This window comes from Tachypleus tridentatus, chromosome 4 (assembly GCF_004210375.1).
Source record: "Tachypleus tridentatus isolate NWPU-2018 chromosome 4, ASM421037v1, whole genome shotgun sequence".
NCBI classification, from domain to species: domain Eukaryota; kingdom Metazoa; phylum Arthropoda; class Merostomata; order Xiphosura; family Limulidae; genus Tachypleus; species Tachypleus tridentatus.
In genome coordinates, this window is record NC_134828.1 from 91178889 (window position 1) to 91202608 (window position 23720).

General features: G+C 34.2%; 1 protein-coding gene across 3 annotated transcripts in view; it reads left to right on the top strand.

Annotated features, from left to right (window-relative positions):
- Window positions 1-23720, top strand: part of LOC143249675 (semaphorin-2A-like) — a 328919-nt gene that overhangs the window by 131683 nt on the left and 173516 nt on the right. For all 3 annotated transcript variants that reach the window (XM_076499962.1, XM_076499960.1, XM_076499961.1), the window contains exon 2: window positions 18459-19292. In XM_076499962.1, the coding sequence (XP_076356077.1) occupies window positions 19115-19292 (178 nt within the window). In that variant the 5' untranslated portion in view covers window positions 18459-19114. The remainder of the gene's footprint in view (window positions 1-18458; window positions 19293-23720) is intronic.

The window sequence follows — 23720 nt, forward strand, 5'->3', positions numbered from 1 at the left end:
AAGATCTTGATAAGTCTTTTCTTCAGTTTTAATTGTTTAGTTATATTCCTATAATCTCTCAGTATTGTTAAAATTGAGATTAAATACCTATATATCCAAAAATGTTACACAAATACACAAGCTTTCATAGGGTGTCCTAACTTTTGCACGTGACTGTATGTAGCATAATGAAATTGCTAGCATTCTGGCTTCTTTGGTTATTTTTTCATTTTAGGTTTGAGAGTTTTCCTTAATTTCAAAGCCTTGTTTATTATCTTGTTAACGGTGCCAGGATATATACACAGCTTCATATTAACAGCTTTTGGGGCTAGAGGATTCTCTTTCGTAATGATGGCCTTCGTTTTGCGGATAAAGGGTTGACTCTGGTTAGCTTTGGAGCTGTTATTGTGCTGTCGCAAGAGTTCTGCTCGACATTTTTTTTTCCGTCTCTGCAAAAAACGTTGAAAACTCTTTTTTCCAAATTATGTTTTTACTCTCGGAGTTTGGAAAGTAGTGATTAGTATGTCGGGCTGCCAATCGAAGGGTCCAAGGTTCCGGACATTATATCGTTGGGTACGCTATCTGATTCCTTTATTCTCGTCAGTAGCTCAAAATAAAGGATGGCTATACCAGAAAGCCATAGACTTTGATATGATAGTTCAGCCATCTTGTACATAAAGGTACCCTTTAGGTTGAAGTTTCCACTACCATCGGCTTCAAAGGTTTTATAACTTCGTCATACTATTGACGTATCTAAAAAGACTCTGTCAAACATATTATTCTACAATTATAAGTTATCTAACATTACCCTATCGAATGGCGAGGAATTACCGTGAACAACATATATAGATGTTAAACATATCCTTTCTGGCGCTATATCTTTTACATATAGCCACACATTATTGACATACATAAGATATAAAATAAAGTGTGAATGATAATACAATCTCCCAGTTTGTTCCTGAAGAAGAAAGGTCCGCCTTTCGAAAGCGTTCGGTTTATAGGGTTTATATTTCATCGATAATACAATATATATATATATATATATATTTAATAGGAACAAAATTTTGCCTTAATGCTTTGAGGTTAAAAGTAACAATATCTTATTTTTGTTTGTGTTTTCTAACCATATGAATTAAAACCCGGATTTTAGCCTTTTTTAAGTCCATTAACTTACCGCCGACCCACCAAGGGATTTTTATTCTTTAAAGTCGTGCATTTGATAATTACATTTGACCAATCAAAACAAAAAACAAATGAGTCATGGATGATAGATGTTAGTCCAACTAATCCTTCATAAATTTCTAATGACACTAAACTACACCCGGATTACATGTAAAAAATAAAATATTTCAAAAGGTGGAAGTCATGTTGTCACTAGACTTCACCCGCTGTTGCATAAAATATAATTGAAATAGCGCCATCATTGATTAGTGCTTATAAACTATTCAGTTTTTTTTTTTAAATCATACGGTAGTTTGTAGTTAAGTAACTTCATCATTTTCTATGCAGGTTGCACTAATATGTGAAATATTCTTTTGTCATAGATATCACGTGCAAACGTATCTTGTTTTAGTTACTGTTTCACTGACTCATTGACCTCAAACTTTAGTTATTGTTTCTTGGAGGCGTTACTATAACTAACTGTCAACTGAAGGTAAATCAGTAAAGAAAAGAAAGTTAAATAGGTCTCATATTATAAATTGTTTGTATATAAGTGATGAACTCAGCCCTATGTAACAATAATAAAACTTTGGAGTTATCCGTAAACAGTGATTGTTAAGAGGTGTTGTAAGAGGTCCGGCATGGCAAGTTGGGTTAAGACGTTCGACTCGTAATCTGAGGGTCGCGGATTCGAATCCCCGTCACACCAAACATGCTCGCTTTTTCAGCCGTGAGGGCGTTATAATGTTACGGTAAATCCCACTATTCGTTGGTAAAGAGTAGCCCAAAAGTTTGTGATGACAAGCTGTTTTCCCTCTAGTCTTACACTGCAAAATTAGGGACGGCTAGCACAGATAGCCCTCTTGTAGCTTTGCGCAAAATTAAAAAAAAACACACAAAACAACAACCAATGTGTTGAACGTTAGGGGTTAAAAGCATCTTTAGATGGTCTTCCGTGGCAGATGTCTTGTTATTCATTTCCATCCTTTTTATCATGTCTTGTAGACTAAATACTTTCAACATGTTAGGATGTCGTTAGTAACATTTCTCTTTTAAAATATTAGTTTCTGTTCTTTATTTATAAACGGAATGGTTGTTAATTTCGTTGTATGTTTATATGCAGTTAATTGTTCCTAATAGTTTGATAAGTTTATACAGTTGAAATTTATTATAGTGGATAACGGATTTAGTTTTGGATTTACATTAGACATATCGGTTTTGGTTCACATTTATAATTATCTAAACATCAATTTGTTGTTGTTGTTTTTTTACTTTAATTGAAAAGATTATCAGTGTGTCGACTCAAACTAGTAACCCTGGACAGTGCTAGTCCATTGAGCCGGAATATTTTCGCACTTACTTACCCATATCTTTAATAACACAGTGGACAAGTTTGTGGAAATTACAGTATTTCCACAAACCAAATATACGCCAGTTTTCTAAATAGTAACACATTTGAGGAAAGCTATTTTTTATCGCGCACTAATACCATTGCGCCATTATCTTTCTCAAATCTTGCAAACTGTGCAGTTAATCATGCCCGTGCACAGCACGAGTACCTGGCTGAGAATTATCTTTCCTCTGTAATTTTTTGAACATCCATTACTGAGTGGTGTATTTTTAGATCGTCTTTATTGAAGAAAATGTTGTTGAAATTATTACAATAATAAAAAAGTCAAAAATCAAATTTGTAATAGGAAAAAAACACACTCATAAATCGAGAACATACCGAGCTGCTAAGGGTCCTATGCAATTGCTTAGTATGCTTGTGCTTATCCCACCATTGCTGGTACCCATGGAGAAAAAAAACGTTTTTTATAGCAACTTGATGTAGGTTTACAAAACTATTTTAAGGCATAGTTGTAATATTATATCACATTTTATTGTATTAATTGTTCTGAACAGTTAAGTGATAACTGGAGTTTTTGGTATACAAATAATGACAAGGTACAACTTCTGGCATTAGAGAGTATCACTGGTACCCCTGGCAGTGTTTATGTAACGTATATGTTAAGTTACCAGTCACATGATATACACGTGTCATATATACAAAAATGATGGATCATTGTATTACTAATTACTGTCAGTAAAAGCAGCAGTATGCGTGTGTAAAGGTATCAATGGGTAAATATTACAAGATCTCGACGAAAACATTTGGACTTTAAAGTGCTGAGGATAGTTACACGTTAAACACGAGACACTGACGAGTAGTGACATATTTCCAGATATGTGGTAAATTGGAGATGAGTTAACTTTGGGTTAACAGAAGACTAATATTGACTATGCTCCCCATAGACGACTTCTACTGACAAGATGGCTTTGTAGCAACAGGTATCTGTTTTCTAACTGATTCAACGATTCATAAAAGCATCTGGATGATAAGACAACCCATAAACAGTCAGAAACAGGCTTCCTAAGATTGGCCTTTATATCAGACAATCAGTGGTATACTTTCCACTACATCATAGCCACAAAACAGTGAACAAGAGCTCTTGTATAACTAAATAATGGGATTTGACTGTCACTTTTGTAATGCACACAAGCCACAATAAAGGAAGCGCGTTTTGTTAAACTTTCATTTTTCTTTTATTAACGGAATGCACAGCAAACAATGAACTCTCAGATCCACAGTCCGCTACGTTATTCACCGATCCACAACAATTTTATTAAAGATGTATGGGACACTCTGGGAAGAAGATTGGTAGCTGAACGTGGCGATATGTGATTTTTCATTAGTGTCTGAGATGAACGTCTTATTAACAAATGTGTTTTGATAACATGTGCATCCTCCGAAAGAGTACTGACATATATCAGCACGCAGAAAGATTACCAGTTTCGTATAGTCAATGAAATATTAAAACATGTTTATTGTTTTTAATTGTGTATCACCAAATAAACCTGGTACTGTGAATGTTATACAAGTGGTGGCGTAAGAGTTAACAGTAACTGTTGTATCTCGTCCTAGCTAGAGTATAGAAAGTTTTGACCATACCTGTTTCGAATAACGTACGTAAATAGTTGCATCATTATATTTACAATTGAAACCACTTTTAGCAAAACAGAATTTCCTGGTAATTTATAAAACAACTTTTATTGCAACATACATTTCTACACTGCGACTTCATCAGGACCTTCAGAAAAAAAACTGATAATACGTGTTGGTAAAATCCAAATGTTTTATACGTTATTTGGAAATTATAGGCCTATTTGTTTTCGTTGTAATATAATGACAAAATGGCTAAATTTGTCCAATGTGCACTACAAATGTTACATTTTATTGGTCTGATAAAATAAATTTAAACCTCCCATGATACCAATTAACTTGTAATATTATTGTAAATAAAAAAAACGTTCAAACCACAAAATTATGAAATTAGAAAGTACAAAAAGGTTGGCAGAAGATATTAACAGTAATGACTGCTATAAATATATTAAGGGTAAAGAAAATGTTAGGATGTAGGTATAACCTTTGAAGGATAACAAAGAAAGGCTTATGTCTCATGATTATGAAATGGTCAACTTAATAAATCCCTATTTTTATTTTCCAGTTTTTAACTAATGAACATTTAAGTATTATTCCTCATCTTGGACATTTGACAGATGGAAACAAGACTGAGCAACATAGCTGCATTAATTCTAAGTTTAATAAAAAAAATAATTGAGAAGCTTAGAAGGATGAAGCTTCTTGGTCAGATAATATTTACCTAAAGGAGGTTAAGAATTGGATACCTGAATCGCTTGCTATTATTTTTTTCATCAGTTTTTGAATAGTGGACAAGTTCCAATAGAATGGAAATTAGCTAATGTCACTCCTTTTTTCAAGAGAGGTAATAAAATTGTCCCAATCATAATAGGCCCATTAGTCTTACATCAGTTGTGGGAAGCATTTGGAAAAGTCTTGTAAATAGTGCTTTTGCAAAGTAATTTCACAAAGTTTAGAATGTTACTGGATGCAAACATGTTTTCATTAAGAAAATAATCTTGTCTTTTATATCTTTTGACATACTTTTAAAAGGCTATTGCTTATAAAGATGAGAGTAAGGTTGTAGATTTGGTGTATCTGGATGTTAAGATAGTATTTGATAAGGTGGCATATAAAAGGTTTGTAAAGAAACTTATCTCTACAGATGTGGGGGATAAATCAACTAATTGGGTAGAAGAGTGGCTTGATGGAAGAAAGTGGAGGGTGGTTATAAATGGAGTTCAGTAAAACAGGATTAATGTTGCAAGTGGGGTACCTCAGACTCAGTCTTAGGACCATTCCTTATTTTTATTTAAATTAATTACATAAATCAAGGATTGGTTAATAAAGCACATAAATTTGCTGATGTTATCAAGATGTTGGATGTTGTTGGCTGTGAATAGGATGCTGCTGCTTTACAAAAGGGCATGGATCATTTAGTGAGTTGAGCAAATAAATGACACGTGGGTTTTGCTTATAATATATACAACATAAAGCATGTAGGTTATCATAATTTGAGTTGTGACACATAAATACCCTTAACAGTGTTATGAAAAAATGGGCCTTGGTGTAGTGGTTTATCAGTCTAGTGGTATGGGAAATATGATTTTAGGTTGTATCTACAGAAATATTGAATACAAGTCTAAAGAGATTATAATGTCCTTTTACAGGTTGCTGGTTAGGCTACATTTGGAGCATTGTGTCCAGTCTTGGACTTGTTATCTTAGGAAGGATATAGAATTGTGGAAAGGGTTCAGAAGAAGACTATTAGAATGGTATCTGGTATGGAGGGGTTGTTTCTTAAGACAAATGTGTTAGAGGCTGGGTGTTGAAGATTTTTAATAGAAATGATAGTGTCAATCTGTCATGTTTTTTATTTTTGTACATAATGGTGAAAATGGTAAGACAAGGGAACAAATATAAATTTTGGCAGGTTAAGAGTCATCTTCAGCTATGACAGTTTATTTTTCTAACAAGATGGTTGGCTTTTGGAACTGGTTACCTTCAGATAGTGTATAGGCAGTAACTTTAAGAGAAAGCTTGATAACTATGTGGTTGATAAAGGCTGAGTGTGAGCCTTTTTTTTTAATATTGAATACTTTTAGCTTAGTTTAGAGGATGGAACAGTCTAGCTGGGCCAATATGTTAAGTAGTATTCAGACATTTATTGAAATTTTTGAATAAAATGACAAGTAATTTTTCCATTTAATACTTCTTACAAATAACTGAACTGATTCACTGTTTTAGGCATAATAAATTGGAACTATTTTTTCATAATAAGCATTCATTATTGATTCCAGTTGAAATAGTTTAGTTTTGGACATTCATTATTGATTTGAGTTGAAATAGTTTAGTTTTGGACATTCATTATTGATTTGAGTTGAAATAGTTTAGTTTTGGACATTCATTATTGATTCCAGTTGAAATAGTTTAGTTTTGGACATTCATTATTGATTCCAGTTGAAATAGTTTAGTTTTGGACATTCATTATTTCAATTAGTTTTTAATTTTGAGTAATCTGTGTTGTGTAAGAGATTTGAGGATTTCTACAATGTCTTAAGGAAATAGTTATTGTTCTGATTTGGGAGAAACTTCCAATAGATTGCTTTAGTAAGCCTAAGGATTTGTAATGGTAAAAATAGAGGTTCGATATTCACAATGGGCAGAGTATACATATTCTGTTGTGTATCCTTGTGCTTAACAACAAATAAACAAAAATAGATTGCTTTATTTCTGACACCGGCTGTGATAATTTTCCAACCATATCACTGGTTTTAATAAATTTTTAAACTCAAAATCAATTAAATCTTTTGAGACATTTTGTTGATTACTGAATTTATGATCTGTGATAATTCATTGGTGTTAATTTTTATTTTGGTTTATAACACAATTATACTTTAAAATGTTATTGCAACCATATTTGCTGAATGACCAAGATAAGCAACTATTCTTGTGACATTTTAATAATTGTACGTGTTGAAAGTCAAGAGATATTGGAATCTCAATAAGATGTAGTTTATTTACTTTTGTAAATAATTAAGATTTAGAACTTCATCTTAAGTATATATCTATCTATACCAAGTCTTCCAATTAGTCTGATATTAAGAAAAGGCTTAATGACCAGTTATTGTTCATCTTTTGTTAGCTAATAGATCCAAGATTACTCTTGAAATGATAATGTCACAAAACATGTAGGTTCAAGAAGTCTACACATAATGGTAAACCCTATAACCCAAGCACTTTCGAAATGTGCATCTTTCCTCTTCAGAATTTACCCCTCAAGTTGTTGTTGTTTTGAATTAAGCACAAAGCTACACAATGGGCTGTTTGTGCTCTGCCCACCACGGGTATCGAAACCCGAATTTTAGCGTTGTAAGTCCGCAGACATACCGCTGAGCCACTGGGGGGCGACCCCTGAAGTAGAAAGAGAGAGCTTTCGAAAGCCCTCGGGTTATAGGGTTTATGTCTTTTAGAAATAATAATATATTAAACCGGATTTATTCAGTGGGATATTTTACTTCGGTAGTTGTGCTACAATTTAGTAACACCAGTTAGTTATTGAGTTTTGGTCCCACACCGAGTTGTACAAAAAGAATTAAATTTATTAACACAAATTTTTCAACCTTTTCACAGTTATGATAAAACGAAATAGTTTTATTTGTGTACATTAACATTCACGTGCGTCCACTGTAAACTGATACCTGATAGTTCACCATTTTGACGCTAAGAGTCTACAACCACTTGTATATTTTGTATGTTTCTATGACTACCGTTATCAGTAAGACTGGACGTCATGCTAGGTGTAATTACTGTTGAGGGAAGGTTTGAACGGAACTCCTGTGGTGCATTAAGTGACCTTAGATCAAATACAAGTTTTATCTTGAAGGCATTTCAAGAGAAGCTTATAGACTCTTTTTTGACACGGTAAAGCGAAGTTTTCTGTATTCATTAGTTTTCTAAAACTGACAAAAAAGTGCTTTTTCACTGTGCTAAGTTATATCCACTAGGGAATTCTGCCACAATAATTTATCATCAGAAATTCTAGCGGTTAAAAAAAAAAAAAAAAAGGAAGGAAAGGAAACTGGTTAACACTGTACAGTTTTAAGACTGCCACAAACAGTTTATTCCCTCTGTGGATCAGCGATAAATTGATGGACTTAAATGCTAATACCCGTGGTTCGATTCCCTACGTTAGACACAGCAGATAGCTACAGTTTAACGAAACGTATGCCAATATTTTACAAACTTAAACCCTTTATAGCAGTCTTTCACGACAGAAGCATGCTTCTGTTCACTTACAAAATAACGTAATAATAATGTTCTATTCTACGGATGAAAATGGTTCAAATAAAACGTGGTAAGACATGTGGTTAGCTACACGTACTAAAAACAATTATTTTTATCCTATAATAAGTTGGTAACTAAACAAGATAACACCAGTGAAAAACTATCTACCTATATCTAGTGTAATATTCTTTTCCTGATTGTTTTTCTTGTGTTTGTGTGCGTTTTTCGTATAGCAAAGCCACAAAGGGCTATCTGCTCAGCCCATCGAGGGGAATCGAACCCCTGATTTTAGCGTTGTAAATCCGGAGACATACCGCTGTACTAGCGGGGGGCTTCTTGGTTTTCATCGGTTAAATATAACACCATGGTGGCGGAAACTTATTTTCGTCGTCATCTGGCTCACTAGAACAAAAAGAATTTGTTGAAACTGCAGTTTTCACTGTAACACGCTTTTAAGAAACGACAAAGTTAACCCTATATCATAGTTTGATTTGTTTTGAATTTCGCGCAATGCTACACAAGGGTTATCTGCGCTATCCGTCCCTAATTTCGCAGTGCAAGACTAGAGGGAAGGCAGCTAGTCATCGCCACCAACCGCCAACTCTTGGGCTACACTTTTATCAACGAATAGTGGGATTGACCATCACATTACAACGCCCACACAGCTGTAAGAGCGAGCATATTTGATGCGATGGGGATTCGAACCACTACCATCACATTACGAGTCGAGTGCCTTAACCACCTGGCCATACTAGACCAAAAGCTTAAGAAAAATGTTATATTTTAAAATACACTGTTTTTATTTAGGATACTGAAATAGTGGAACTAGCAATTTAATCTGTTTAGAGTGACGGGGATTCGAACTTACGATCCTTAGATTACGAGTCAAGTGCCTTAACCACGCTTGTTTGTGAATGGATGTGGGCTTCCAAGATCACTTTAAGGCAGACTATAGATACAAATATCCATTGAATTTGCAACAAGAGGTTTCATGTTTATGTGGTTCCAATGGTATTACAACGATTATAGTTCCTTCGACCACTTTTCTCGTGAAAACATCTGTTATTTGCGGGTCGCGAATAGAAGATTGAGTCTTTGCAAATTTCATGTTTATAATGTGTAGTTCCATCGAAACAGTTTTTTGGGTCGCAGGATTCTATTTCGTAATCATAACCTTTCCTTTGTAGATGAGGGTATTACTTTTGATCTTTTGGCGTGCGATTTTAGAAGTTTATTTCTGTTCCAAACACAGTAATGCGCAGTTATTCCGCTTTCTTATGAAAAAAAACAAAAAAAACATTGAAAGCTCCTTTTATCAAAATATTGTCCTTTGGTTATGCATAATCATTTAACGTCTCAGTACAAAAATATCGTGTGTGTTTTTTTTTGTTTTTTTTTTTTTTGGGGGGGGTTGAGGTTATGGAGATCAACTAATCCTATTGGCATAAACTTGACCTAGCAATGTTTTCTTATGAAATCATGAAGATCCCGTTTTGAATAATTTCACTTATCATCAGTAACCCTGAAGAGAGCAATAACAGTGAACAGTGGCTCAGCGGTATGTCTCCGGACTTACAACGCAAGAAACCGGGGTTCGATACCCATAGTGGGCAGACCATAGATAGCCCATTGTGTAGCATTGTGCTTAATTCAAAACAACAGTGACCAATGACACAATTTTTCCACTTCACCTATCCAATGTGTAAGGTTTTTCTTATAGTGACTACTTTCACACTAACAGTGTTTGATTAGTTGTTTCGTAAACTTTAGTTTCTCTCCTTCTTCAGTGGTACAGCGGGAAATTTGTGAAGGTTTATTGTAATAAACTCATGCTGGGTACAGAACAAAACTGTGTAGCTTTGCGCATAATTAGAAGCAAATAAGGACTAGAAAATTACTTTCAAAGCTGGCTAATATTTAGCATGAAGTAAAATTTTTGTTTGTGTTATTTTCTTTGTTTTTATAAACGTCTGAGAATAACATATCGAGTCTATCAGTGTTAAACAATTAGTTAATAACATTTAATCACGGCTCAAACATTTTCTCAAAATCTCTCTGATCATTCAATTATTTTTTCCTTGTATCTATTTTTAGCTCTTTATTTTTGTGTAAACATTTTCGAAATCCGAATTTAAAGTAAAATCAAGGTCAATTTCCAAATTCTAGGATAAATAAAATAGGAAGTTGAAACTGTTATCAGTGATTCAGGTGCCCATCTATTTCAAATTAAGAGTGCAAATCTTTCAGTAGTTTGTGAGCTCATATTGCATTGAGGGTCGGCATGTCCAGATGGTTAAGGCACTCGACTTGTAATCTGAGAGTCTCGGATTCGAATCCCTGTCCCCATAAACATGCTCAACCTTTCAGCCGTAGGGTCGTTATAACGTAACATTTAATTCCACTATTCGTTGGTAAAATCTAATTGCATTAAAATAATCGCAGCAATGAATGATTAATTTGTGGGCTCAAAATGCGAATTTTTTAAAGAGCTGAAAAGGTGTTTGACTGATATCATCGTAAGGACATGTACTGAATTAAAATGTTTTTATTACAACGTATGGCGTTGTTATTATTATGTTTACATCCCTATTTGTCTGGAGAAAACGAGGTCTTTACGGCTAGAAGATAAACATGAATTCGTTCATATAAACAGACAAATAAAATATTCGCTATCATTTATCAAGTTTATACAACAATAATTATACGTGGTTGCATCATTCTACTGAAGAAAAAGAAAGTTACAACTTCGATTAGACATGCTGTTACAGTGTTATACAAGATTATTCACTATTGTTAATTTCCGTTATAGGATTTGATAGTTGTATGTGTGTGTATGTACGTACGTGTATATATATAGCGAATTTTATTACACTTTAGTAATAGAAAAATATTTATTAACCCTTTTAAATTTGCTCCCCAGTGGCACAGTGTATGCCTGCGGACTCGCACTGCTAGAAATTGGGTTTCGATACCCGTGGTGGGCATACAACAGATAGCCCATTGGGTAGCTTTATGCCCAACTTCAAACAAACAAATTTAATTGTAAATAAACCTATACTAGTTTTACGCCAAATTGTTGGCTACACGGTCCCTAATACCATGAGTTACAGAAAAATGTGAAAAAAATATCATAAGTAGTGTTAGTAATTATAGTCTTGGGGTCCCCTATATATTTTACCTTTAAGATAACAGTTTTCACTCATTTTATTTGGCCAGTTCTTTACACGGTAATTTGAGATTGGATTTTCTCATTCATTTTTTTCATTATTATTAACTCTGAGACTATGTGGAACGTAAGATAATGTGTCTTGCGGCCAAAAAAAAAACACAAAAAACCTGCAATGCAGGACAAACTGCGAACTATTTTTGTTCTGAATTTTGCGCAAAGTTGCACGTTTGCTATCTGCGGTAACCGTCCCTAATTTAGCAGTGTAAGACTAGAAAAAAAACAGCTAATCATCACCACCCACTACCAACTCTTGGATTACTCTTTTACCAAGGAATAGTGAAAGTGACCGCCATATTATAACGTCCTAATGGCTGTAATAGCGAACAAACTTTGGTGTGAGGAGGATTCGAATTCGCGACCCTCAAAGTGCCAACCTTGCACCCCTAACCACTTGCCCATGCCAGACATGTTGTGAGTTACTAATAGGAGCGATGGTTTAGCTCCAGCTATAGTAGTACAATCTATTATGTGTTTTCAGCGTATGTAATCCATTAAGAAATACCCGTGATATAATATCTCCAATTTTAATTGTGTTTCTTCTTTCTTGTTTTTCTTCATCCCAGAAGTACGGGAATTTTATTCGAGAGGAAAACATAATTAATTTTTATGCAGTTTTTCAAATTTGACAGATAAATAAGTATTTCTTAGGCAAAGCAAAATATAATAGCTGTTTCTAGTTTAAGTTGTGAAAAGGATCGTAAGGATGGGCTGTTATTATTCTTTGCCAACTTTTCTGCACAAATTTACTACATTTTACGCCTTTCTTCTAATTAAATTAAAGAACGTTTAGCATCACGTAGTATTAGTTTAAACAGTTAGCATAAATAATGATGTTTCATACAGCTGTACTGATTGCATGCGGGTGATGACAAGAATCTGTTAATCTAGATCCCATGGTGATAGTATAAAGGATTGGTTGTTGTTTGTGAATTTCGCGCAGAGTTACACAAGGGCTATCTGCGCTAGCCGTCCCTAATTTAGCAGTGTAAGACTGGAGGGAAGGCAGCTAGTTATCACCACCAAACACCAACTCTTGGGATTCTCTTTCACCAATGAATAGTGGGATGGATTGACCGTAACATTATAACACCCCCCACGGGTGAAAGGTCGGGCATCTTTGGTGTAACGAGGATTCAAACCTGGGATCTTCAGATTACGAATCGAGCGCCCTAACCACCTGTCCATGCCGGGCCTCGTATAAAGGAAGCTATTAACGCTGTTTTACAAAGAAAGAAATATCACCACTTATTTTTGAAAAATCTGGTTGGTTTTGTAAAGTAATGATCTATTCTGTCATTTTCTTATCAGGTGTGTATTGGCAAAGGGCCATAATATATAATCAATAACACATTAAGTGTGAAAATAAGGTGAGGCTAGACAAGGATTCAGCGTGCGACTTGAAGGAATGGAATCGAAAATTGGTGTTTAAACTCGTAGTTAAACTTATAACATTGAATATTTGCTGTAGAATTCTTATCATTCATTATTTTTTGTTCAGCCTGAGGCATGATGGTGGGTAAAACAAAATACGCCACCTGGTTGTAAAATACTTAGTGTAGCTACCAGTACGGCTGCCAATTTTGATTTAAATTCTTTTTCTGCCGTACCATATTTTCATATTTAAGGCGATATTGAATAAATTAAACCTTGCAAGACTAGTGTCTTATACAATGTAGATAGTCGCACTTATTTGGACACAAGAATGCCTATCCATATATAACATTATTGATTATAACAAGTATTTTTTTTAAAAGGAGTTTTAAATTTCGTAAGAGATTATTACAGATCAACGTTACCTCGTAAAAACGTCTTCATTAGGACTGAATATTTATTCCAGAGAAAAGATCGAAAACGAGAGTATATCGTTGAGAAACAAATGTCTTTTCTCAATGGAACCATTTATTACAGGATGTTCATGTGCTGTTTGGTCAATCAGAAATGCCTTGCGATACAATTAATATCTGTCTTGTAAAAGACCTTTCTCTAAACTAGTCAACCTCAAAAAGATCATTTCTCTATAGTTAACCCATCAGCTTGAATAATGGCGCAGGTGTTCTTTGATGAGGTAGGTGTCAGCGGTAAACGCCATAAATTATTGTAGGCTAAGCGATCAGTGTTGAAACGCTGATGTCAGCTGAACATAGTACTAATTAATCTACTGCTATTATTAAACTTATCAGTAAGTTTGAATAGCCCTACTTCTTTCTTCTCAGAGTGTCGTTAAAACAAAAAAAGTTTAATCTCTCATTCAAGTTTTATTTTTTCATTAACCACTGTTGTAAACATTGTCGATATGGCCTTACCAATGGTTACCAGGTATGATTTAACGATGTCTCAATCTTTAGACTAACATAACATGCTGTTTCCACATTTTAGACAAACGCGTCTTGACAGTGTAGTTTTATTTATTGAAACACGAATTACTTTGTAACAGTTCTCGTAATCCGTCGAGTTAATCACTGTGTGGCCTATCACATTACGCACGCTGTAACCTTCCAATATAACTGCAGTTATAAGATAATGCCAGCTTTCGTGAACAGTGTATCGTCGTGAGAAACAGAGCGCTGTATCCATGGGAAAAATATCTTGAAAATGCCAATTACTAAACTTAAGTCTCACGATCTGTAGATGAGCGGATAGAATAGTCTAATAATTACAGTATTGCTTTAATTTCAATGCACTGCATAATTGTGGTTGTTACACTACCAATTCGAACAGACTACAACGGTATCACAGATGTTGATCGCATCATTAGTTTTCTAGATTGATCGTTATAAAATAATACAGTCAACGTCATGACATTCGTAGTCAATGATCAGATAGAGTGACGTTAATGCCCTTGAAAGATAAGTTATTCATGTCGTATGATATTAGTGCCAAGTGGAAAACGTCAAAATAGTTAAGACATTAGATGTATATCGCCCTGGTAGTAAACCAGTAAGACGTAACATTATGTTTTTAAAGGTGAATTTTACAGAAAAAAAGAAAACTTTGCAGTCAGAAGAACTACTCATACTGATTAATTTTGCAGGTTCACATTTTTTATAAAAAAATTGCTAATAAATGAAACATAGAACTTGGTGCAGAAAGAGCTCTTTCCAAGAGGCAATCCCAACGTTTTAGTTTTTACGTTTGCCGCTAGGAAAAGTACTGTAACGTAATAGTTGCCAAACAAACCGCCAACGCCATCGCGTTTAATGTAAATAAACATGGCCAGTGCATACTGAGAAACAGAGGCAGAGTCTGTTTTGACTTAGTGTTCTGAATAGCGCTGAGTAGCACCATATCAATTCGAACCTACTCTGAACGAACCTGGAACAGTTACTTTTGATATAGATCTGACAAGTTCTAGTGATGAGGGCAGTTCCACGAGCGAGAGTAGTGGAACTGTAAGTGATACTGATAGCGCCCAGGCCGGTTGCGAGTCGGTCATACCTCCAGTGGAACAATGGTAAGCCTAAGTCATGACAACAAATATGGTCTGTATTATTTCACGTGCAATTTTAAGCATCTCGAAACCTGTCTGGTGTTTATAAATTATTGGTATCACAGACTGGGTTTTATTTGTTTATACTTTGCCGACTATGGTAACTAATAATTGACCCTTCCACAATCATTGTACCGGGTATTTATGACTCGTAACAAAATGAATTTCAATTATACGTCATAATTCTGTCTATAAAATCAAACTAGATGCAGCAGTCTAAATAGTTAATTTATCTTGAAATGTTAAATTTGAAAAATGGAATTCTTCAAACTTTTCCATATTTAAAAATGATACAAAAACATCTACAGAATGATCTATCAGTTTTGAACTTGGAATATACTCTATTTGGGATAGCTTTGTCCACTGTCTAGACTAGGAAATCAAGGTTTCACTGACCTTCAGGTGCCACAAATGCAAAATACGCTAATGAATGTGAAATGTGTATGTCTAGTTACATTCTTCAAAAACTTGTACTTTTTAAATTATTATATTACACTAGTTATTGTTTATCGCTTTATACTGCACACATACCTTTAAGTTTGTTCTTTTCATGATGGCAAGGGATGGCTTCAGAGGGGTATAACCTGTACGCTGCAGGCTGAGATCAGTTCTCAGCTCTACACGAAGAAAGATGGTGGGGACGATTCTGTCTACTGCCGATGGTTTTTTCATTCTCAACCTATCTGGCTTGAAACCCACGGAATCCAAAACAGTGGGATCCGACACAAAACATGAGCATTCAAAGTGATCTTGACAAAGCTTTGCATGGTGTGAAGGAGTCCAGTTCTTCCTATTGACCATCGCACCCACTTTCGCCACCTTGCCGGTTCCTTCTCCTGCACGGAAACGAAAAGAAGCTTTTGCCCGATGTCGAACCGTTTTTACAACCATAAGCAACGCAGTAAACCATGTTATCATGAAACAAACATAAAGTAGCAATATCAAGACAAAAAATAGTCTCACAAAGTATGTAATCCGAAAAAAGCACCGATAGATTTACATAAAACACCAGCACTGAAAGGAACAAAATGGTAGGCATGAAACAAAGCGTGTTTGACAACTATTACGTCATCGGTGTAAAACGTCACGGAAACAGCCGAACGACCGACAGGAACTTGAGTTCGAGGACCCATATATTTTGTTTCATATTTTAAAACACTTTAGTTTTTGAGTAAAAACTAAAGTACAGTTTCTAAGGCAATTATTAAATTTGTTGAAAATTCACCTTTAAAGTTACGCATACCTGACTGAAACTATTTGTGGTTCGATTTGGGCCTATTAATTATTTTATTTTGTAGGGCAGTTTTAACTTTCATTTTTATCAATTCCAAATGTTACACCTTTAAAGTTAATTTGTTGTATTTCAGATTCTCAATAAACGCAATAATATTATAAATATGATACTAGACTGCAGATATGTTTTCTACAATCCATTCAATTAGTCCAGTTAGATGTCTTAAAAATTCTGCATATCAAATAGCATCTTAAACACTTTTATCTGCCAACAGAGATGACTTACGGTATCGTGGAAAATACGTGACACTCAACTATTAGATTTTAAACGCTGTTTTACGTGTCTCTAATTTGAAATATATTCTGGATCCACTAACAGAAATGCAGAAATAAAAAAGGTTTTCCCTATAGTGCGATTTTATCACAACTATTAGGCCTTTTTGGATTTATTCGATTGGTGCGTTGACGATTTAAAATAACGTGGTTTTCTTTCAGTTACATGTATTTTATTGTAGAACTATTTTTTATCGTGTAAGATATATTTTGATTAAATGTACTGCGCCAGACTTTTAAAGTCTAGAAGAATGCTGCATTTTATGCAGGTTCTAAATTCGTATTACATTGAACATGAGAGATAGAAGGGAGAGAGGAATAATTTGTGACTCTGTCATTCAGATGATCAATATATTAGTTTTAGCCGAGAACAAGGATTTATAGCCGGATAACCTAAATATATTGCAACAATCTAATTAACCAATATATTAGTTTCAGCCGAGAACAAGGATTTATAACCGGATAACCTAAATATATTGCAACAATCTAATTAACCAATATATTAGTTTCAGCCGAGAACAAGGATTTATAGCCGGATAACCTAAATATATTGCAACAATCTAATTAACCAATATATTAGTTTCAGCCGAGAACAAGGATTTATAGCCGGATAACCTAAATATATTGCAACAATCTAATTAACCAATATATTAGCTTGAGCCGAGAACAAGGATTTATAGCCGGATAACCTAAATATATTGCAACAATCTAATGAACCAATATATTAGCTTCAGCCGAGAACAAGGATTTATAGCCGGTTAACCTAAATATATTGCGGCAATCTAATTAACCAATATATTAGCTTTAGCCGAGAACAAGGATTTATAGCCGGATAACCTAAGTATATTGCGGCAACCTAATTAACCAATATATTAGCTTTAGCCGAAAACAAGGATTTATAGCCAGATAACCCAAATATGTTGCAAAAATCTAATTAACCAATATATTAGCTTTAGCCGAGAACAAGGATGTACAGCAAAAATCTAACTAACCAATATATTAGTTTTAACCGAGAACAAGGATTTATAGCCGGATAACCTAAATATATTGCAACAATCTAATTAACCAATATATTAGTTTTAGCCGAGAACAAGGATTTATAGCCAGATAACCAAAATATATTGCGGCAACCTAATTAACCAATATATTAGCTTAGGGCCGAGAACAAGGATTTATAGCCGGATAACCTAATATATTGCAGCAACCTAATTAACCAATATATTAGCTTTAGTCATGAACAAGGATTTATAGCCGGACAACTTTAATGTCTTTCGACAACCTAATTAAATAATATATTAGCTTTAGTCGAAAACTTGAATTTATAACCGGATGAATTGAATATCTCATTAATCGAAGCTCGTGGTCTCACACGTTCAGCCCCGGCTGGTATGCAGAGTGTGTGTAGCTGGGCGCATAAATATGACTGTAAGAACATATGAATTATATATCTGAATGTACAAATTGAAAGTTAACTTTTCAAAACTGGCACCATGAAAAAATGTTTGTGTCCATTAACCTAAACAATGCTATTTTAAGAAAATGGGTGGATAACCTAACCAAATCTTGGCTGTTTGAACAGTATGAGCCCAGTTACCGAAATATCCCACGGTAACACAACTAACAATATTTAAACAAAATGAGTGTTTATAACATGAGCTCCCTAACCCATGCTATTCAAACACCTTGAGGGCAACTTAACCTGCAGTAACTTAACGCTGCTTTAATAATAATGGTAGATATTTATCTGTAGTTGTGTAGTAATTTTTTTTTATTTTTCATTTCAGGTGGTAATTGTAACTAAACAATGTTCATCGAAATTACTGCATCACAGCAAAATCATCACGTGGATGAAGTCGATGATATGAAATCCTGTTTACGGAAAATGTATTTAAAATAATTGATGAAAAACACATAATTGAAGTTTCAAGTGAAATAAACACGAATATTACATTGTAATAAAATCATGTACAAATAAGAGTAGTATCAAAACAATAAGTTGTCACACCATCGGAGGTATTGCATATATTGTGATACATTATATCAGATTGAGAATTATCCCCAAACTGAGTAACCACTTTGGTCTTGAAGAAACTCGTACCATATACTATGCCTAAGCTTTATTTGTGAAACTGTAAAATAAAGGAGTGACAAAAATACTGTTTTGTGAAAAAAATAGCACTTCATACTGACTTAATGGTGTACAGTACCACGGTATGAAGAACACTTTTAACGAAGACACAACCCCCAAATTTAAGTAATAATTTTTTAGTATCAAGAGGACCCCTAAGCGAAAAATATGTTGTGAAGCCGTGACGTACATTTGTGAAGTCTTGTGATACGTTACCGAGAGTAACATAGTTTTGTGAATTATGTTATACGTTTTAGTTTAATAAGCTTAGTTCTGGTGAACCGGCATCATCAAGGCAACAGGCCTTAGAAAATGGTCAGACAGTCGCAGCTCCAGGACAGTTTGACGTTTAGTATGGTTTCTAAAGAATTAACTGTACATAGAACTTGGTATCAAGATGTTTCTAGACTGCTTTGGCTTGTTGTTTGGTTAACGGTTTTGTCACCAGTCGTCGCTATGGTGCCTGAGTCCAAAAGGATCGTCTCATCTGGTAAGTCGAAATTTTTGTTCTTTTCTTAAGTTTCCAGAAGCGTATCAAAAATCAAGCGAATATCAGTCAACGGCAAATTATTTCAAAGTGTTGCCGAATGCTGGCATAATTTGATATTGTATCAAGTAACGAATATTAAATATCTAACTATGGTGTACTTTTTGTAGTGTATATTGGGATGTTAAATTATAAAACAGCATCAAAAATCACTAGGGGCGGTGTGTGTGTATGCATTCTCTCACTACAAACGTATTGGCTACTACAGTATACTTTCCAGTTTACCGTTGATTGTAGGTGTTACACAATCTGAACATATTTCACTTATGAATGGATAGTTTAATACGACTTACACTGTTTTCAAAGTGTGAAGTTGTCTGCTCCGTTGGATATCAACCTACCAGTTTACTGTACATTTAGAGAGTCCTCAAGTCTCTTTCAAATATGTTCCATTTTAAATTCCAAATAATCTTAACTTGTTTTGAGTTGTAAGCATCTCAGACCTATGACACGATCTCAAGTCACCCCCTAGTGGCACAGCGGCATATCTGCAAGCTCACACTGCTAGAAACAGGATTTCAATACCCGCGGTAGGCAGAGCACAGGTAGTTCATTGTGTGTCTTTGTGCTTAATTAAAAAAAAACAAAACACAATCCACAATATTGATGTTACTTTGACAGGCGATTTCCAACAGTTAATCAACATGTGGTCTTACAGAGACACGTTTTTCTTATATTTATTTTTTTAATTTGGAAATCAATGTCGTATAGTTTACCTGGTCGATTTATTTTTATGTAACTAAAACTAATATATTTGTATTTTGGATGTTCTATAAGTACAGATTACTTCCATTTATTCTGGTATACTTTGTTGCTTGTCTTATAATTTATTTCATTCGTTCAAAAAAGAGAGAGTGAAAGAGACAGTAATTAACTTTAAAACAATCAATGTACAGTTGTTTCGTCCATTTGTTTCGAATGCTCAAATCTTTCCACGTGTTAAAATTGCATTTGAAAAGAATGCCAGTTACTAAAAGTTTTCACTAATTAACTTTGTAACTAAGCCTAACTTTACCTGTTTGTGTTTCGGAGAAGACTTACAGACAAATAAGCTTATTTCTGTTATTGGCTCAACATCTGGTGGAAGACGACTGTAATTAATTAACTTTATCAGTCTTTCAAAGATCGCTCATGAAAAACAAAATAAATCAATACGCCTAAGTGATTATAATCTCAATAGACTGCAGGTGTTGTTGTTTTTTTACATTAGTAATATTAACTGTTTTGCACTTTTTATTAAACCGCATTATGAATCAACTGTCTGCTGATATTTTTAACCATCTAATAGTTTCTGAGCACTGATATTTGGCTGACTAAAAAAATAGATTTAAAACACAGTTTTTACTCACCGCTAATGTGAAATCGGAATTGGATGAAATAAGAAGAATATAGGGGAAAAAAATCTGCAAGCGATTTTGACTTTAACTCCATTATTAGGCCTAATAATTTCGTTGCTTCGACTACTTTTGGCGTTTAGAACCGTGACATAAAACAAATTTGATAAAACATAGTAATACCAAGACGCTCGAAATTTACAAGACAGTGAATGAATTCCGGAATTAATAATTAAAATAAACTTAATTCCAAGTTAAGTTTTTCTTTTAATAATGTTTAGACTGATAGAATTAAATAATGTTTATTGAAGGCAATAAATATTATGTGGCCAACAGGTTTCTATAGGCGAGAGAACTTTTTGCGGAATTTTATTTTATATTACAATTTTTTTCTTTTTTGTTTTTGTTGTTGTTCTAGTTCTTTCTTTTAATGAAGAGCCAGTCTAGAATTTTGCTGTCACAAGAAATTAAAGCCTTAGGTTATTATTTATGACCTGTCTTCCGGAGCTTTGGTTACCCAATATATTACATCTCTGCCACTTTCCTTCGCGTGATCGTTTTAACTGGATTATGTTTTACATCTTAGGGAACTAAGTTTTAGTTTAAATTTCAAATGTGTTCATTTCATTTTAAACAGTTTAAAAATATTTGTTTCAGTGGTTTTATTTAATGTAAATGTTTTGTAATCACATTAGTTCCAATAAATTCAAAAGTTTAAAAATAAATAAATAAACCCCTGTAACAAAAATACGTGAGTATATCCCACAGTTAACATCTGGAAGATAGCTAAGCAAAATCAGAGCTGTGTGCTTGTAACTAACTTTTAACTTCGCAGTTTAATAAACACTCCACGGTTAAACCCTTTGTATAATAAATAAAGCAGTCTAGTTATGAAACTAATGAAATTTCTCTCACACACGCGTATGAAGACATTCTTATCTACTAAGCTTAATTTTGTAACAAGGTGGCGTCAAAATTGCATATAAGGGGTATTAATAAAACATCATTTTTCTAGATTTAAACTTTTTGTTCCTGCGTGTCAGTATTTTTAACAGAAATATTTGGAAGATTCATGCTCTTGAATGTGATTCGTTAAGTTAATGTAACTTATCTTAAAAATTGAAAGTGTTAACGCATATGACATTTGAGAATGAACGATTTGCGTGTTTTAATTGTAGTATATGTGCTGTGTTCCGAAACGTACTGGAAAATGTTTTAATTGTAGTATATGTGCTGTGTTCCGAAACGTACTGAGAAATGTTTTAATTGTAGTATATGTGCTGTGTTCCGAAACGTACTGAGAAATGTTTTAATTTTAGTATATGTGCTGTGTTCCGAAACGTACTGGAAAATGTTTTAATTGTAGTATATGTGCTGTGTTCCGAAACGTACTGAGAAATGTTTTAATTGTAGTATATGTGCTGTGTTCCGAAACGTACTGGAAAATGTTTTAATTGTAGTATATGTGCTGTGTTCCGAAACGTACTGGAAAATGTTTTAATTGTAGTATATGTGCTGTGTTCCGAAACGTACTGAGAAATGTTTTAATTGTAGTATATGTGCTGTGTTCCGAAACGTACTGAGAAATGTTTTAATTGTAGTATATGCTGTGTTCCGAAACGTACTGGAAAATGTTTTAATTGTAGTATATGTGCTGTGTTCCGAAACGTACTGAGAAATGTTTTAATTGTAGTATATGTGCTGTGTTCCGAAACGTACTGAGAAATGTTTTAATTGTAGTATATGTGCTGTGTTCCGAAACGTACTGGAAAATGTTTTAATTGTAGTATATGTGCTGTGTTCCGAAACGTACTGGAAAATGTTTTAATTGTAGTATATGTGCTGTGTTCCGAAACGTACTGAGAAATGTTTTAATTGTAGTATATGTGCTGTGTTCCGAAACGTACTGGAAAATGTTTTAATGCAATAAAGAATTCATTGTATAAGCTCGAATAATATTTAACGTTGGTTTCAAGCAATGAAGATAATCACAATATACGCTCTTGAAGAAATAATAATATATAGTATTCACTTTTGTAACACAGAATAAGACATGTCCGTCTAGCACTTTGAAAGTTACAGTTATCTAGCCTTGGTTACCAGATATCACCAGATATATACAATGTCATTGGGTTTTTCTTTTGTGGTCAAAACTTAGGCAAGGTCTTACGCCTATAAAATTGCAGCATGAGTAGATGAAGTATCAGCAGATATTCTAGTGACACAATCTGAGTTCAACAAATAGATATTTAAGTAATGCTTTTGCCATCTTTCTCTTTTCGTGATACAAGTAGTTACTGATTGAAGATTGACATTTTTTTCGACTTTGGGTGTGGCCCAATAGTTATCATGCTTGGTTTGTGAATTTGATGTTATAGGGTTTGCGTCCTATTGCTGCAAAAACGCGTTCCCACCGTACTTTGAGGTTGGGGTTCGACGCTGTAAGAGTGACAAGCAAGTCCCATTATTGGGTCAAACAGGAGAGACGTAACTAGATGCCTTCTACTTAGTCTATTAAACAGCTCTTGTGTAACGTTGCCTGAAAATTATAAACAATGAAGCCAACCATTGCTAAAACTATTACACAATGTAGGGTCATTTTGTGTCAATTTTAAAAGCGAACATCATCAAAATTAATTTTTTAACTTTTAAGCAATCCCATATAAATCTGCAAAATCTAGAGAAAACACATATTTGAACGATTGTAACTTTTAAATCTAAAATTATAAAAATATTTTGAGGCAACAGGAGACCTATTTGTCCATTTAGGCTGCTTCATCCTCTACGTTAAACTAAACCTATTAAACAAAAGTCTCAAAGCCAACCCTTATCATTTATATACATATAAAGTATTTTTTTCAACTTGTTTCAATATACTGCCTTCACACCATTTGGGGCTCGGCATGGCCAGATGGGTTAAGGTTCTCGACTAGTAATCCGAGGGTCGCGGGTTCGAATCCCCGTCGCACCAAACATGGTCACTTTTTCAGTCGTGGGGGCATTATAATGCGACAGTCAATCCCACTATTCGTTGATG